We start from the raw sequence: 19,068 nt of genomic DNA on the forward strand, positions 1-19,068 counted from the left end.
TGACTACAGTGGTATGCACCCAGATTTGGGGTCCTCAGCACTGGAAACATTACCATGGGACATGAACATCCAGCCCCTCTACCAGCTTCTCTCAAAAATGTAAAAAAGGATTTCCTCCTTTTTGACATCAAGTTATGAATGACCATACAGATCACTTTGCCTTTAACAAATATGGACATTAATTTTATTGCCTCATTCAGGGAAAGGACCATGCTCAAGCTTGATGCCAAAGATGCTGAGGCTCCCAGTATTCAACAACAAACTCTGTTTCCTGCTCAATGGTTGTGTCATGTTCCTCCCCACTTCCCCCAGTTGTGCAATGCAAACTCTGAATCTCTCCCTTATGTATTTGTTACTATGGATAGCACTGAGTGCATTGGTATTGTACTAAAAAGGCTCCCCTTACTCATAAGTACTGACAACCAAAGCTAGAAAAGAATGCATCCTAAACAACTGCGTCCTGAGAACAGAGTGGGCTGCTGGCCTTGCTTCAGCACTGCAGCCCCTGCCAGTTTCACAAGGCAGAAAGATACTAGAAAGAGAAAGACTCCACAAGAGTTCCTCCCCTCACCGCCAACCTCTCCATCCTACAGCAGATCAGAAAAGTCTCCCAGTTCAGTTTTACTGGCACAGAAGTTTTCAGGAACACATTTCTTATTTATGCACTTGGTTTTCTAAAGGGTATTGGCAAGGGAAAGGGTGTGCCTGTTGGCTCTAGACTAACTTGTCCAGAAAACAAACCAGCAGCTGCATCCCTGTCCTTCTATGTTTGTAAAGTGAAGTGTTTGTGAACAGAATGTTTCCTGAGATATGCTTTTCTCACAGGCAGAAGAAAAAGCTTACTAAAAAAGCTAACATATGTCAAAGCTTTTTAAAACTCCACATATACAGTAAGAAGCAGTTTCTAGTTGAGACAGGCAGAAGTAGCTGAAAGGGCACTGCCATTTTTGTTACCAGTAACAAAAAGTTTGTATAAGCCTTAAAAAATGTGTATAAACTCAAATGTCCAAGGCACATGCACAACCACAGAGTTTACAAAAAAAATTCCTTGAAAAAGAAACATTTAAACCCCCAAACAAACAAAACCCAACAAGAAAATCTGCACACACAAAATGGTACTTTTTAACTTAACACCAGAAAAGCCAGTGGTTACCCCGATTTTGTACAGAGGGAAGGCTTCAGACAGAGAGGTGCCAGAAGTTTCACTTGTGCATCAGGTTAAACTTCAGATCCATTCACTGTTTTAGTTATATTCAATGAGGAGCAAGAATGATTACATAAATTACTGCCACCAAAAAAGAGGTACTTTGCTACTTTATTTAATTAGATCGATGGATTGATGTTTCTGTGAGAAGGCTTTGGTTACTTTTAGAGAAGTCATTCCCTGTCACTTGTTCTCAGTTCTGTGTTACAAGAAATAGGGAATAACCAGTATTTTGAGTATTTCTCACCCTTAAGTGACACCAACTCACAGATTTCCCTGTCATATGTATCAAACTAAGTGAGCAGGCAAACATGCAGAAAAACTAGCATGGAGCAGAAACGAGGAAGCTGAGCTCTGAAAGTGAATATAGGGTATCTCACTGGGATGGCTGCATCTGTTGAGAGGAGCAGATGGTGGTATTAAGAAAAAGCCTTCCACAGCCTTCCTAAGCACAGCTTATCGACATCAGTCAACACTCCCTTGCTTCTCTAGACAGATGTTGTGCTCTCAGGCAGAGCACAATTTTTACAAGTATCAGCTTAGACAAACCAGGACAAGATACGTAGCTCACAGGGGTTATCATACAGAATAATGTTTTAAAAATGGATTAACAAATGTGCAGTTCACTAAGTGTTCAGTGTAGCACCCTGCTTTCTCACAGAAGACAACTGTCCTACTGTCTCACTGCCCTGTCTTCTCACTGCAGCATGGGTAAAGAGAAGAACAGGATCCTTCCCAACCTTTGTGTCTATATGCATCAAATGCTCAACAGTTCAAGAGTTGCCTTGGAGTTGCTCCCTGAGGGAGCAGCTACTGAGATCAAGTGAAAGTGCTCATAGTTAGGAATTTCTAGGTATGCTGCTAAATTGCAGATATATAGATGAGTGCACACCTACCTATGAAAGACTACATTAACAAATGACAACGTCAAAACTCAAATACTCTACTGAAATGCAGAGTAACTTGTGTTCCTGTAGTAATGCAAAGAAACAAGGAATTCTCAGAGCGGATGCAGTGCCTGAACCCAGCTTGCTAAGGTAACCCAAACTGAGCTATCACCTCCCAAGGGGGCCTTCCCCACCTGCTTCCACCACGGGCTCAATCACCAAACAGTGCTGTCACCACCTTCAAGCAAACAGAGGACCACAGACCGAGATTTCACACACACTGCCTACAAATCAAAACCTTTTCCCCAGGAATTGCAATGTATAATTTTCTTTTGGAACTCACTGTGGAAATATTTAATGTCATTCAGAAGCTTTCTGTACTAGTAAAATACTGGGAAATTTACTGCAAAGACTCCTCCAGAAGTAATCTCATGTTTTCCCTTAAAAGGAATTGAGACATTCCTTTTGCCCTTTTCATAAAGCAGCATGGGAATCACTGAGCATCAGTAGATAAAAAGAGAAATACTTCAGATTGAAATGATACACTCAAGTGACTCAGATTAAATAAAACATTCCAACAGAGGCAACGAGATCAATGTCTCTGAAGAAATACATGATTTTTTAGAAGGTTGCAATGACAAAAAAATATCCTTCCAAGCTGCCAAACAGCAAAGAGAATATGAACAGCACAGTCCCTTCACTTACAGTTTCTAAACCATTAATGCTTCAAATAACAACATTCTTCTTATAGCAGCTGATTCCTCTGTGACTTCCACAAGTGCAGTCAACCACAGCAACAGAACTCTGCTGCTTTTACAGCACGAAATGCAAGAGACACTGAGAGTACCAGCACTGCCAAATTATGGAGAAAGTGTTTATGAACACAAGCTTCTACTCATGGATAAGGGCAAAGCAAGGACTTGCAATACTGTAACATGCTTGGTACTGTCAAGAGAAAAAATTCAACAAGAAACATTTCTGAATTGAAAGTGAGCTTGCTTGTTTGTCTTTTAACCAATTTTCTTTTTTTGACTTCCAAACAGAACATCCAGCTTGATGAAATTCCATATGATTCAGACCTTCCAAGACAGCTACAATTCACAACTATATAGTTCACTACAGCTCATGAAGAACCTTCTCAAATAAAATATTTTACTGATACAAATCTGATACCTTATCAGATGACCAAGATTAATGATTTCACATATATTTCAAAGCTTCCAAACACAACACCAAGTGTAATAACTTTGCAGCAGTACTAACAGAGCCAATGATGGTGAGAAGCACAGCTATCAACATGAAATACATGACAATATGATCAAGAACTTCAGTGGGAAGGGCTTCAGTCCAAGACTCTGTTCCAATTTAATTGTTTGGTAACTTGAAAGTACTACTAAGTAGGGGAAGGGAATAGTTCTGATTATCAAATTCAGCATCTGAACTCTTTTCTTATCACAAAAACATGGCCCCTGAGCAGCAATTCTTCACCCTGAAATCTGGCTGCTGCAGGGTACTGCTGAAATTACTGGTATCTGAGCAGAGTTTTCCTTTTTTCATTTCATTTAAATACTTAGTGTTATGTTAAACATTTGCAGCTCTACACATTCAGAATAGGTATAACTATATGGTAAGACATTAAAGCACATCATGTATTTTTGACATGGTTTGGGATCTATCAAATTCTAATGGAAACTCTCACCCTATCCTAACTCTCTGTTCAAACCCTGCATGCCTTGCTGCTGACTTTTTACAGTATTGTTTCCAGCAGGGAAAAGCTGGCAAGTTCCCAGGAACACACGTTTGGGATTGTGTCTGAGCTGCTTCCCCATGAATGCTGCCCCTCAGTGCCAATCAGATTAACCTTTTACTGGGATGTTACTGGCAGGCCCTGCTCTCAGAGCCTCTGGAACTCAACCCATTTCAAACACTGCTTGAAAGAACAGCAAGAGGAAAACAAAACCATGAAACCAACCCTACAGAGCACTCCAGTTCTTCACAGTATTATCAAAATAGAATAAATGACACATTTCCTCTTCAGCCCAGTAGCATCTCCTTCTTAACTAATAGTATTATATCCAAAGTAGGCACATGAATTTTATTTGGAATTATTTTCACCAGACTTAATTAAAACCATTCACATATTGAAGCCTTCATATTGCTGTAGCATCTGCAGGCACAGTTACATACATGAAGGAGCCTTAGAATACTACATTGTATTGAATAAAGTTACTTTAAAACTTCCTGCCTCAGAATTCGTTTCTTAACCAGGATAAATTCCTGAATGCTTGGGTTTTTTTAAAAGAAAGCAAAATAGAAAATTTCTGGGGAAAATCAGACATTATATACAACAGATGATGCATACACTCCTGGAGGTGAAAAGGAGCTTTGTCAGAATATCATAACGAAGTCTCAAGTGAGCTTCAAAGTTCTGAGAATCAGGTTAAAACTACCAGAAAATATTTAACTGGATATGTGAAGTTTCCCTTATAAATCCTAAAGAGAAGCTAAGCCTATACCATTTAATTCATTGAAAGCAAATTTTCAGTAAAAAAATGGACAGTAGCAAATTTAAGTACCAAACTTTTAGATACAGAAATTCTTCACCTATGAGACTTTCTTCACCTCAACCTTTCTGCAGAACTATTCAAGTAACAGTAGTAAGAAGCATCATTTCCCAACACAAAAAAGGCTATGCCTAGTCAAACAAAGATTTACTTGGCCCTGCTTCCAGCAGTGACCAAAAGGGAACTTCCAGGGAAGAATAAGATCAGAGCAGGCATACTGGGACCCTTCCCTAGAATGTTTTCCAACAGATTGCAACTCTGGAATTTCATAGGTCAGAGGTCAGTGAAACTCATGGAAGAAGATTCCAAGATGGTGAGATATTCACCCCAAAGATGCAGGCTTTCAGCTGCAAGAAGCTCTGCAGTTTCATGTTGCATTTTTATACAAATGTCACTTTTTTATTAAGTCTTTCAGGTCTTACTGGTATCCCTTAGAAAAAGTTAAGAGCAATCAGCTTTCTGTTGTTACTCAGTAAATACTCTGTTGTATTTAACCTCAGCCATTTTTTTCTCCATCTCAGTCTGGCTGTTCTTTAAATTGAGCCTTCCAACACCTTTGATCCTTGTCCAGTTGTTTAATGTTCAAATTCTGTAACATGTTTTTGAGATAAGCAGACTTGACATGCAGTCAGTAGTCAAACTGCAAGGTACCCACACAAGGACATTACATTCTCTGCTCTTACCAGTTTCCAATTAACTGCTAAAATTCCATTTCCTTTACAACTTGTTGATCATAAACCGACATCATATCCAAGTAAAACTCAAAACTCACTCCATCACTGCCTTTTCAGAGCTGGGATTTATCCCTCTCTCATCCCCATATACATTACCTATCAATTTCTATTTGGTCTTGTTTTATTAGCAAATTTGGTCTTGTTTTATTAGTCAGCAAATCTCTCAAGCTGTGCTAAAGACAGCACTTGCTTTTGTTACAGAGTACCACCATATTGTGACACAGCTTTACTCATCTTCTGGAATAGTAAGTCATTTAGTATATACAGTATTAGGAATAAGTAAATAAGAGCCATTTTTGATTCTATGTAAGAGCACAAACACAGGTCTAATTTAAGTCAAATAACCAGAAGATACAGTAAACTGATCACCTATTATTTTATGATCCAAACTCGAGAACTTAGAAATCACTTCTGCACAAAGCTCATCAATCTGCCTATTCCAAACCCTGCCATGCTAATTTCTCAGGAAAAAAAATCACACATCAGCTTAATCAAACCTGTAACAAATCAAAGCAGCCAGCCCTATCCACTGCATTTAGTCAACAGGCTTCTTGTCATGACTTAAAGTCATAAGTACCTCGTAACTATTGCAGGAACTGATATAAATTCTTAGGAGTTAGCAGAAGGCTGGATGCATTTAATCCAGGAATTGAAAACATTCCTAGAAAGCACATATAGGACAGATAAATCCCTAAAATAAATGGGATGCTTATTAATAAAACCACGTGGATGCATTTAATCCAAGAATTGAAAACATTCTAGACTTCCTAGAAAGCACATATAGGACAGCTAAATCCCTAAAATAAATGGGATGCTTATTAATAAAACCACATTTAAAACTGCTTCAAAGAGTCCTGGAGATCCCACTGGTACTCCCTCTAGAGAGCTATGGAATCTACACCAATTAGGGACAGAAAATCACTGAATAAACAAAACACAAAGCAGGGACAAAGGGTGGTACAGAAAGAAGAAAGCAAGAAAGAAGAAAGAAAGAAGATATTAATCCAAAAGGCTATTTTTCACACAGTGCCCAGCAACAGCCAAGAAAACATATCTGAACATAAAAAAGAGAATAAACTATAGGGGACATGAAGCTTAAAGGGGAAGGATAGAAAGACAGAAAAATCCTCAAATACTATGAATGCCAATGAAGAATATTTTTTCCTCTTCCTTCTCCTTTGTGAAAAGGGTAGAGCATGAAGGTCCTTGACAAAAGCATTTTAAACTTATTTTTCTCTCCCTTAACCTATTTCAATGCAAGCAGTACTTCAAAAAACATGAGAAACTTAATAAGATCACACCACTGAACACTCTAAAAACAACTTCACAGGAGAATTTTCATCAGAAGCTAACAGCTACATATGGGAAAGACACCTACCACTCCATCTGCAATCTTCCAGTCTGCACAACTTTCATATTTTTGCAGTTGCTTTTCAAACAGTTGTGCTATGGCTCGATGGACAAGTTCATACTGCTCCTATAAGGTACCAGATAAAAATTAATGCACAAGATCTTGTCAAAGATGTATTATCACATTCATTTTAAAACAAACTATACCTTAGTTTGCACTGCAGAATGCCTCTGCGTCCTCATTTCCTGTATTAAATTAAATACATTGAATTCTTCAGGTATTTTCTGAAATACAGAAGCAAGTTAATTACAATGACATAACTATCACAGCAACAATACAAAAGCTATTAAACATCAAAAAATAAGTGTAACTTTTATAGGTAAAGTAATCTGTTCCTCTCCACACTGCAATTATTTAATTATTTTTCAAAGCAACTCCAAACTGACATTTGATTTAGACCAGATGAGAACATTTCAAGCGCTTTTGAAATGAGATATCCAATATTATTAATATGACACTGCAATGTTAACAATGCTTCATAATCTAAAAATCCCAGAATGAAGTTATCCCTTTATATTTGAGCTGCATGATAAATCAGAGACTGAGAATGTTGAATTCAAAAATCAATTTATATTGCAATCTATTTGTTAAAAATTAGAATTTTATAGTGATCTTTTTAGATAAAAACTTGCTGTCAAAGGAAAGTAAGTTCATACTAAAGCACGAGTGCAATGAAACTAAACATCCAACCTGTCAAGAAGGTTCCAGAATGTCTTAAACATTTCACTATGTTTGAACACTTGGAAGCTCAATCACTTATGAAATTACAGAATGTCATAAAACTTCTTTTAGGATTCCTTACCCCAGCTTTAAGCAAATTCCACGTATAACTCCAGAATGTCTTAAACATTTCACTATTTTTGAACACTTGGAAGCTCAATCAATCACTTATGAAATTACAGAATGTCATAAAACTTCTTTTAGGATTCCTTACCCCAGCTTTAAGCAAATTCCACGTATAATCTATGGCACAGATGGCTCCTGTTCTTCCACACCCTGCACTATGAACATAAACAGAGAGGTGTTAGATATTATTTAAATTTGATAAAAAACACTATAAGCCTTATATTTCAAAAGTCCACATTAAAAAAAAAAATCCAAATCCCTCAAGTATAATTTTAATTCACTCAGCCTGACACTATATTGTCTTAAAAGTAAACTCAGCAGTGCAAAATGCAGCATTGAATATTTTAATGCAAGTTTTCATAGCCATTGGAACTGCAGTTGTGAAAGATGATTCAGTGCTAACAATTTTATTGCCTCTTCCTTTTGTCACACTATTCCCAGATACTACTGCTTCATCAGGTATGGTCTTCTCCAAGTTTAATGCTAAATGATGTAAAATGGCAGAACAGAAGACACTGAAAGACTTGCCACACCACAATTTTCTGATTTAGTATCACATCCATATTTTTTCCTTTTTAGCTAAAAACATAAATCTGAAAGTTTAAGAATGACAGCAAACTATCTTATTTATTTTTCCTAATTGTATGAATTCCTGTTTTACACATGCAGAATTATAATTAATGCCTATTTATTACATTATAATTACACTGTTGTAAAGAATCAACATTCAGAATTATATTGACATTCAAAAAGAACAGGACAGAGTGAATAGATTTCAGTGCTAAGTCGGTTTATGTTTTTAGATCTCACTTAAGAGTGATGACTCAAAACCAGAATGCTTACATCCCATTAATTTAACATGTCCTGGCTTATAAATCTTAATTCAATTTTTCCTGACATAACACGTGAACTTTTGTTGCTTTAAAAAGTGCTAAAAACAATAGGTAAGATTTCCAAATAAATTGTTGAAGTGTCAACATAGCAAAATACTTTCATAGCAATTCAGTCTTAACAGTTTTTCTGTTAGCCAAATTTCAGGTTAAGGATGAAACTGGTGTTGAGAAGTAAAGACTTCCCAACTGGAAACTACAGCCTGCTCACTAAAGATCTTTTTTATCATATTAGAACACAGAGTTCTTAATGATGCTGTGTAGTCTCTCCTATTAAGAATGGAGCCTTTACTCTCAAGATGATCTGCAGTGATCTTCAAAGTCTGTTTTGTCCTGATGAGGATTTATGTCTTAAATCTCAAAACAGGTCCCTTTTCAAAGGCTCATTCTTTTCTGATTGATATTATGTCTTAAACTGAAGTAAAAGCAAAATTTCACTGTGGCATCAGTTTTAAGAAAATGAAGCCTGTATGACTTTGAATTAAATTTTGACACAATAATTTTTTTTTCAACTAAAATAAATAACTCAATTCTGACTTAGAACCAAAACTAGTGCAATCCATAACAAAAGTCTAGACTTCAAAAAATGAAAACATTTAAAAATTAAAAGATAAATACATTTGATACCTGCAGTGTATGCAAATAGGAACATCTTCATGTTCCTGGTATTCTCTCATCAAGCTGATCATGTCCAGAATAGAATCAAAAGATGAAGGGACATCGTGGTCAGGCCAGTTAACATAATGAAATTGATAGACACTGCGAGTCTCCTAAGGGAGAGCAGGGAGAAAGCTGTTAATGATAACACATATTTGAGTTTGTACCAAAGAAGTAGTTCCATGAACCTTTGCTTTGACAAGAAAAGTTATATACTGGATTAAAAATCCTACAGCCTTTACCGCTTCAAAAAATAGAAGAAAAATTCTGAAATCATATTTGAAGTGCTGATAATGCCTAAGAAGATGCCCTATGGGACAGTTCAGAAGCCCCTCTCTATTATATGGATAAAGGACCAACAATCCTGCACCATATGAAAAGGTTCTATGTCCTTACAGCTGTAACCTGGAAATGGAGAAAATCTTTCATCTTTCTTCTTCTATTTGTACTTCAGTAACTTACATTGAGGAAAAAAAATGGGGGCAAAGGCATTGTTTTGTCACACTACAAAATAAAGTGTATGCACGTGTGCACAGAGAACAATAGAAATAATGGAGACCATATCTAAATATGGATCACACTTGCAACAACAACAGGTACACTTTCATTCTAGTAGCAGGAGCTACAATAGTACTAAAGACAAGGTGAGAAGCAGGCTTTAGAGCAGATTAGCTACTCAGCTACCTGAATCCCTGAAAATCCTCCCTTTCATCACTACCCAAAGCATCTGCAGCTACCAGCAGAACCAGCAGCTGGTTCTACTGCACCTTTAATGCTGGTGTCACACCTCTGGGTTCCAGTATACCCCCAAAGTACTGTACTGGAGAGCACAAAGGCTGTGATCCTCATTACAGTCTACAGGCTTCAAGACCTACACTACCTTCTGTTTCAGTATGTGAGGAGCAACATAGCAGGCCTCTTGAGCATGGAAATTTATCTGCTTTTGATGCTTGACTTTTCCCAGCTCTATGGAAACACCATAGCTAGTTAAAACAAGAGAAAACACAAATTGAAAAATCTAGATGATAATGTAAAACCAAGGTCATCAATAAAAAGGAAGAGTTAGAGCTATCTATTAAGCCCCAGCAATAAATTTCACTTAATTACTTCTAAAAAGACTAGTGATTTTTCACATTAGCAGAATGGTCAGGGAAAAAAAAGGATTTGTTTTCTATATGAAAGTCAAATATTTAAAAGAACCTTTATAGTCCTTTTTCTATACTGCCACTTATAAACTAAACAACCAAAGTTCTTTCTTGAAAATAATCAAGTTTCAGTCAAACTGTTTTTTCTTCTAGAAACTAAAAAAACTTTATAGATTTATGGAAATTTTAAATCCTTTTGCATAGTTTCTTTTTGTATGATAATCCACTGCAAATGCTACAAAAGTGACAAAACATAATTATTCTGGAAAACCTGAAAGCAAACTTAAAAGGATATTACTTTTTACCACAAATACACTTTTCCTCCCCAGTGCAAGGCTATGCTTAGAATTCTTCAAAGAAAGATGAAAAATCTGCAGTTAATTTTACAGGAATCCTCAAGCAAATCTGCTACATAAATCTGAAGAAAAACCACTTTATCAGATGCACATTTCAAATATCAACACATCTTGTTAACCCTTTCAGTGAAATTGCTCCTCGTTGGAACAAACATCTGTTTCCTTGCTAAGATCAAAAGCTCAGCACAAACTGTAACTTCTTGTTGCTGCTCAGTTTTTAAGCAGTACACAGGCTCCCAACTGGGACAGAATTCCCCAGAGTCAATAGCCAAACATGGTTTGCATGTATAGTGTAGGCAAGCAAAATCTACATCAGCTACAGTCTCTGGTGGAACTGGTTCATGCAATTTTTGGGTATTAAAAGGAAGGCAGGTTCTGCTTTGGGGGTTTTGGTATCCAGTTCTGTTTTGAAGTGCAACACTTCAAACAATGTCACAAACCCCAATTACTACACAGAATTTCTGTTATCTAAACTGTCCCACAGCCCAGTCAGTTATGAGCACTAACAGAAACAAACGGATTAAGTTCATGTATTCCTAGCAAATACTGCAGAAAATTATTCCCCAAAATCACTCCCCTCATGATTAAGCAGTTTTCATAACTGCTGCAGTATCTGTTGTTGAAATGGAACAAAGCTTTGATAAAGAAAACAGTGGCTACAAATGAGACTAACCTGTAATAAATCATTTATTAATGCTGATTGACAATTTAAATGACAGGTATTCTGTAAAACAGAGTATTACGTTTTGTGTTTTTACAGGAGGACTCTACAGTTTTTATTTACTGGTAGCTGCTTTCAGTCAAATGAAGTCTGACATTTGACATCTGACATTTCAGTGTAAGTTTATAAGAAAAGCTTAAGCCATTTGGGTAAACAAGAACATAGAAAAGGCAAAGAGTTTCACTATTCTTCCTTTATATGCTAAGACTTTAACATCACTTCCAAACTTTATCACTTACATCCATAATCAGCACCTAAAAAAGTGAAGATATTTTCATGAGTTTCTGACATTGTATCATTTTGGAGACTTTTGAACAACCGTTGAAGGTGAGACCAGAAGTGACTGTGTACTTACATTTTGAAATTCAAGTAATAATGTTCTAATGAAATAATCTGTTCTTGCTTGCTCAGCTTCCTAAACATGAGAAAACAATAAAGCATTGGAAAAAATATTAAAAATCAATATGCAACATACAGGGCATAAGTAAAACTGCAAACTTTAAACTCAGGGGTCTTTTTTAATTTATTGGTTTTGTATTTATGATTTCATCAAGAGAGGGGCAATCAAAACACTGATTAACATACCAGCCAGTTAGCTTGCAGCACAGAATGTGCAAAATGGCTTAAAAGTGTGAGTTTTGAAATTGTCTGTTCCAAAGTCAATAAGCTGTCTGTTCTTATCAATAAGCCATACAAGAATATTTCTAAGTACCTCTTTTGCTTTATTTCTCCATACTTTTAATTTACAGACTGCCTTTCACAGCCATCCCTCTGTATAAAATTCAGCCTCTTACCACTCTATCCTTTGACGTCTCCTTTTATTTTTTCCTTTTCCATTGTTTTCAATTAAGGATGCATCTAAAAGAATCACTAATTATCTTGGTTGTGGCCAAAAAATCTAGCTTCTAGCTCACAGAATTTTCAAATCTTCCTTTGGAATATCAAGGAAAGCTTATACTGCAGAAATCAAACAATATTGTACTTTCAATACCATTAACACCAGATCTGAAGATGCCTTTAAAAACTTTGCATTACAGCTTCCCACAGAGAATTCAGGAGACTGAATATAGGCTTTACTGTGTTGCTATCTCCTCCTGGGAATTTACCATTTCCCATCAACAATTGCTACACTTCAGTTTTTAAAGCAATGTAGCCCACACACACCAGAGCACCCAAAGGTAAGAGATTCTGCTGTAGATAAGTCAATTACAACAAACACACAAACCCCTTTCACCAGTATCACAAGGAACAGGGCAAAAAGCAGCCAAATTTAAATCAACTTACCCTAGGAAAAGGTTACTCAGAATCTTTATAGACTAAAATTCACAAGCATGCATTTTCCTGACAAGATGAATTGGCGTGTACTTAATTTTTGTTAGACTATCCCAAAATCGTATTAATAGCTGAATAAACAGGCATGCAAACTCTTTCTGAACACCTTAAAACACATCATGCTAATTAACTTAATAAAAATAACCTATTCCAGTGTTACTTTCAGTTCACTCAGAAGGCACAAGTCATAACAGACAAAACAACTGCACAAGACTTGGATTTTTTGAGTACAGCACAGACATTCAAGCAGCATATAAAGCTCCAGAAATAATACATAAAAACATACAAGAGCAAGGGACACAGGTTCCCTTCTTTAAAAAAATGAAACAATCATGGAGGATTCAAAAAATCACACAGCTTAGATGTGCATGTTCCTTTGAGAGTCCTTGTGTAAAATTTAGTACTGAACAACTAAAAAGCCCACTATATACATTTAATTGAACATTTAAGTTACGAACCCACTCAATACTTGAAAACTAATTGATAAAGCTTTATACTTACACAAGAAACACGAAATGGTCCAAAAGTTACAGCTGCTTCTCCATACAGAGGCCAGTAACGCTCACATTTTTTCTGTTAAAGTAAAGAATCCTAATTTAATTAATGCATGGTACTGAAAGATGATCAACAGAAGCAGAGCAGACAAAATCACAGCCCTGAATGCCTTATTCTGGACTTCTTTTAAAATAATAAAATAATGTTCCTTTTGGATAACAAGAGAAAAACAAAACCAAGACCTCAAACAACCAACATAAATACAGGTAAAAGACACTTTGCAAATTAGGATGCACACTTCATGTCTGCCTGTACCACATGCATAAGCATCATGCAGAGGGGAGCAACGAAAGCTTAGGTTTTGTCAAAGTTGGGAATTCACAATTCTGCATTTCCTTCTAAGGTCATAAGAATAAAGAAGAGAGATTTTTTAAAAAAAATTGTTTTTGCAGCTGTATGAATTGACAGGAAATTCTGAAGGACTTGGGATTTTCATAGTTGGCCTTCATCCCACAAAGAGCAAGACACTTTTTCCACAGTGACACAGACAGAAACAAACCCTTGGTACAGGGTTCTGTACATGAACACATATCCACTGAGATAATCCACTAAATAATCATGTAACCCTAAAAATGAGGCAAAGAAATGCAGTCTCATGGACTATTTCCTATGTACAGAAATGTAGGAATAAGCATTCTCATTTCATCTGGTATTATTATCACAGTTACGCATTTGGCATATGAAGTTTCACAGCTACTGCCCCATATGGGCAAAGCTCATTTATTTTTGTATTTAGGACACATACCCTTCCCATTTCAAATTCTCGACAGGCCATTACAATTATCTGGAAGAAAAAAAAAAAAAAAAAGATGCTCCAAGTTAAATGATTTTGGATCATGCAACTTAAACCTACACTTCAACACTTGCTTCTGTCAGGGAGATGATACACTTCTGGTTACTATGGAAGAGACTAATTATTGATAATATTGTCCTGCATACACATGCTCCTGTAATTCTAAAACAGCAACCAAGTTTCATCCTTCACAAAATCTACATCACTAATACAACACTTCAAGGCTACTTAATTCAAACTCACTGTAATCCTGTACAAATACCTTATTTATTCAGTCTGACTGTAAAGTCTAAACTTATAAAAATATAGAACCCTTTGCCAGCTGGAAGAAACATAGCTATATTTGCATAAATAGACATAGAATGCATAAAATATGAACAAATCCCCCCAAAAACCTCGACCATCAATCAAATTTCTTAGGTGAAGCTATTTCAGAAAGCATGAGTAGCACAATAAAAATGCACCAACAGATCAGCTATTTGTTACAGTAAGTAACAATGACATACGTGTCAAACAACTACCCCCCCAAAAAAAAATTTCAGAAGTAAATTGTGAAACCTATCCAATTTCCACAAGAATTTAAAAGTTAATTCCTGACAAAAGCGTTTAAACACATGTAGAATATATAAAGCAATAACTAACCAATATTAGCATAAAAAAGAAAGGTAAGTGGTTTGAGGGGTTTTTTTGGGGTTTTTTGTTTGTTTGTTTTGTTTGTTTCACATGCTGGTTATGTAATTAGCATAAAAAAGAAAGCTAAGTGGTTTGAGGGGTTTTTTTTGTTTTTTTGGTTTTTTTTTTGTTTGTTTGTTTTGTTTGTTTCACATGCTGGTTATGTATATGATTTTGTCAGTCTGCATTAAGTCACAATTGTAAGGTCTCTTACCTTACAGATAAAGCAAGCAAGAACCTATTCATAAATATGAAGGACTTAACATTCATTCAACAAAATTATTACTTTAAATTTACGTTATTAAACTGAATAAATAATATTAATGCTATTTAAATACAAAAGGCAACATTTGGGAAGCAAACAACCTAAATCACTGTCAATATTTTGATAATAATAGCCAGCTTAAACAAAAAATAGACAATCACAGTACCATGAAATACGGTTACACTGAATTTTTCTGTAGCTACTTACAGCAACGTTGTATTCCCATATCATCCTCCAGAAGTCTATGACTGTATTGGCTAAGGGACCCTGGGTAGCAACATATGCTTTTGGCCCATGTACTCCCTGGGATTGCAGAAAGGAACCATTAATGTTTATAAAGAACATTTATCTGCACTGAATTAAAAAAGGTTTGGGGTTACAATGGCATAAAATTAGAATATCCTTTATATATATATATATATATATATATGTATAAATAACAGGAAGGGTGAATATGAAACGTGACTCCTAATTACATTAGTGGGAATTTAGCTGGTAATCTCAAGGGAGCCCAAGTTCACAACAGCTACAGCACTGCCAGAGACTGTCACAGGAAATAAATGTGTTCAGATTCTGAAGATTCCCTTTAAGTCTGTATTTTTTTTTTGTTATTCAAACATTCAGTGATGAAAAATTGAAAATCCTTCTGTAAAAAAGCATCCTCTTGAACAAATTTAAGTTCCTCCCTCCCTGTAATAAATTTCAAAAATATAAAATTCTAGAATTTGTTTTATATTAATTTTCAGTACATTCATGTTCAGCTTTTCAAGCTAAATATTCATGCCAGAAGATTTACTACAGGAAGATTTTGATTTTACCTGTTGCTGAAAAATCAATATTGTGTAGAAGCAGCATCAGAATAAAGATACAAAGACAGCTCAAGATATTAATACTTTGAAACAAAACTGTAACAGGCTTTTAGTCAAATTCTGGCTTCTCTTTAAGAATGTTAGGTTAATCTAACAATGGCAATGGAATTAAGAATGTTAGAGTATTAATTCCATTGCTACACTTCTTCCATGAATGGAGTGACATGCACATTAACATACACAATTTGTCAAACACCTCATTTATGATCCCTAAAAATGTCACCTGTTAAAACAACTGCATCTGAATTTTCCTATGGTATAAATGCACTTGCCTGCTAATTTAAAATTAAGTATTTTACATTGTATTTCCACTTAGGAGTAAAATCAAAGCTTTGAAGATTGTGTTATAAATGGCATTATGTTTTCAAATTTATTCAAGTCATAACAAAAGAATATCTTCCCTTACAGCTTTAAAGTCTTATGTTAGACTATAATATTAAAACTGCACTGACAAGGAAAAAACCTAGAAAGAATAGAAGAACAGTTAAACTACCAGCACATACCTTTATAAAGTTTGCATTGATGTAATCTGAATCTTGTGGGGGAGTTTTTAGGGTCAGTTTAACTCTGCTGTGATCAACTGAAAAAAAACAGACCAAAATATTTTTTTGAACAAGGATTACAACACATGGAAATCAATATAGAACAGTAAATATATTATATATAGTACATTAAAGAACACATTCCAAAGGTAAGTCACACAAGCAAGTCAATATATTTGATTTATGGGTAAACCAACTCAGGTAGTGAGTGACAAGCAGAGTAGCTCCTGCTGCTCAAGTTCACAGGGTATCACCTCCTGCAATTCCAAGAGAAATTCATTACTAAGAGGCAAGACAATTAATCAGCAGCCATCAAACCTGCAGTTACACAGCATTAACACAGATCACAGTGGTCAGAATTAAGACACACTTAGGGAAAGCAGAAAGCACAAAAAAACCCAGTGCACAGTTAAAGCAGCTGGCAGCTCTCAGAGTGTCTGCCAAGGAGATTCCATCAGGTACCACAACAGGAAACAGGCTCCAGGGTTTACTGCTCAGGCACAGACTGACCCCTATCCCCCAAATACTGGACTAGGCTCTTGGCTGGAGCACTGCTGCACCAGAAAGCAGCAGGTTCCTTCATTTAGGAGGATTTGGTCTGCCTCAAACATTACTGACTGTCTCAGAGAAAGCTTCTGATAAAACCATTTTTGGAGATCAAAATCCTCAGCAATGTAAAAATAGCCTTATTATTTGTTGACAGAATAAACTAAACATTTTGTTATTGTTTTTTGCGTTAAAAAATTGCATATTTAATACAACAACTTGATTGTTACTAAAATGGTGTAGGTGGTTGGCAGGTTTGCCAGCCCTTCCAGCTCTTGTTGATAACAAGACTTATCAGCTATCATATAAAAATTGTTCAGACTATCGCTATACTAGAGGTTCTTTTAGTTGAAAATCCATATCAAAAAGGAAATTATCTTTAAATGGGGCAACAGAAGTATCTGTAAAAACAGCAGCTGCTCAAACAATTTGTTACTTTCTGCTCCCAGGGTCAATTCCTCAACCACAGAACAGCTGCTAAACCTTTGATTAGACCTAAATTCAAGAAAAAGACAAAGAACAAATGTATTTCAAAAGAAAATATGGTTTAGTTGGATTTTTTGTCTTGTAAAAACATCACTGATAATAAAACAAGGAACCATGCCTAGAAGAAGTAAATGCTAAGAGTTACTTCTATACAGAAAGCTCTCCCAAAAAGCCTGCAAAATGGTGACTTTTTCTGCTAGAGTCCTCATAACATGCAAAAAAATTGGTGTTACCATGTAATGCTTCTTAAAAAAGCACAAGTGTAAGTTAGGAGACTTTTAGATCACAAATCTAAAGACAACATGCTTGTATAAAGGCCTAGAAAAACCCTTAAAACATATTGCACTCTTACACTCTGATACATAGACTGTAAAAGCAAGAACATTCTCTAAGCATGAAATGGTGTCATGGACTTTATACTAAAAACTGCTTTTAAGTGGCAGAACAGACTAATTAAAGAAGCAGGCTAATGAGAGATCCTATCCTCTCAGCACATTAGATCCAAAATTCTAGAGCAGTTTCCAAATGTCAACTTTGCCATCCTGGGCCACAGTTCATCTGCTACAGAGCTTAAGGTCTGAAACAGAATTCCCCCAAAAAAATTCACTGCAGCTCTCAGCTTCTGAAGATTAAGTGCTTGGATACTGTTATAAAGGCTCAGTTCACAATAACTAATTGGTTCTTCAGGTGCCCAGTGAATACCATGTTGCATTTAACTACCATTTAGGATGGCTTAGTAAACTCTAATGGGAACATGCATCTTGCTCTGAAGCCAGTGTCCAGTTAGTGCTGAGGTACTGATCTCTCTGGTAACAATTTCTGATAAATACAGCACTAATCTCTGATTAAGTTACAAATGTACATTATTTCCTGGATTTACAAGAGATAGACATGGAAACTTTGCCTTTCTCCTGCTTCTCATTTCAAGCTGGTCTCCCATCATTTCATTGCTGGAGACTGAATGTTTGAAACATTCATTTAAACTGAAAATATATCTTCAGTTTTCCTCAATGTCAGCTTTGAAGTTCGCTCATTTCCCCACTGTGAGCTTTGTTCCCTCTCAGATCCCAGTGGCTCAGGTTTTATTTCTGTGCAGATGACAGATGTGCTCATCTTCTGCTGTAGCTGCAGCCAGGCACTGCTGCAGTGTCCCTGTCTCACCAGTTCAGCCTGGCTGCTACCAAGATTTCACTATATTGTTCACAATCTACCAAAATGCCAGGACACTGTTAATAAGATGACAATAACAACTTCCTCTCTCTTTTTCACTGAAGCTGTTAAACATTTCCTCCCAGCTAATAAGCAGAGTAAAATGTACCTGTTGCTGACCTTCTGGAACAAGAGAAGTGGCATTTATCAGAAGACTGCCCTTCAATCTCACTGTCAGCTGCTCAGATCCAAAAGTACAGTGAGCTGTGCCTCAGGAGCTACACAAAGTGAGCATGTAACAGTCTTGTAATTTCAGATCACTGATCTGTAATATCCACATGGTGGTGGGTTTAAAATCTAAATTGTGCTCTGACTCTTGCTTTCTGTATCCACAGAGTAAAAAGAATTTCACCTGGACTCTAGCAAAATAGCAACCAAAGCTAA

General features: G+C 36.1%; 1 protein-coding gene across 1 annotated transcript in view; it reads right to left on the reverse strand.

Moving 5' to 3' along the window:
* The window catches only part of PTPN12 (protein tyrosine phosphatase non-receptor type 12), a 70,507-nt gene that overhangs the window by 19,019 nt on the left and 32,420 nt on the right, over positions 1 to 19,068 (reverse strand). Inside the window, exons 3-11 of the mRNA XM_039723727.1 lie at positions 16,405 to 16,481; positions 15,240 to 15,335; positions 14,048 to 14,086; positions 13,249 to 13,320; positions 11,771 to 11,830; positions 9,164 to 9,306; positions 7,735 to 7,801; positions 6,947 to 7,024; positions 6,768 to 6,866 (exon numbers count right to left, since the gene is read on the reverse strand). Of these exons, the coding sequence (XP_039579661.1) occupies positions 6,768 to 6,866; positions 6,947 to 7,024; positions 7,735 to 7,801; positions 9,164 to 9,306; positions 11,771 to 11,830; positions 13,249 to 13,320; positions 14,048 to 14,086; positions 15,240 to 15,335; positions 16,405 to 16,481 (731 nt within the window). The remainder of the gene's footprint in view (positions 1 to 6,767; positions 6,867 to 6,946; positions 7,025 to 7,734; positions 7,802 to 9,163; positions 9,307 to 11,770; positions 11,831 to 13,248; positions 13,321 to 14,047; positions 14,087 to 15,239; positions 15,336 to 16,404; positions 16,482 to 19,068) is intronic.

Source organism: Passer montanus, unplaced genomic scaffold (assembly GCF_014805655.1).
Source record: "Passer montanus isolate IOZ18808 unplaced genomic scaffold, ASM1480565v1 scaffold50, whole genome shotgun sequence".
Classification (NCBI taxonomy): Eukaryota; Metazoa; Chordata; class Aves; order Passeriformes; family Passeridae; genus Passer; species Passer montanus.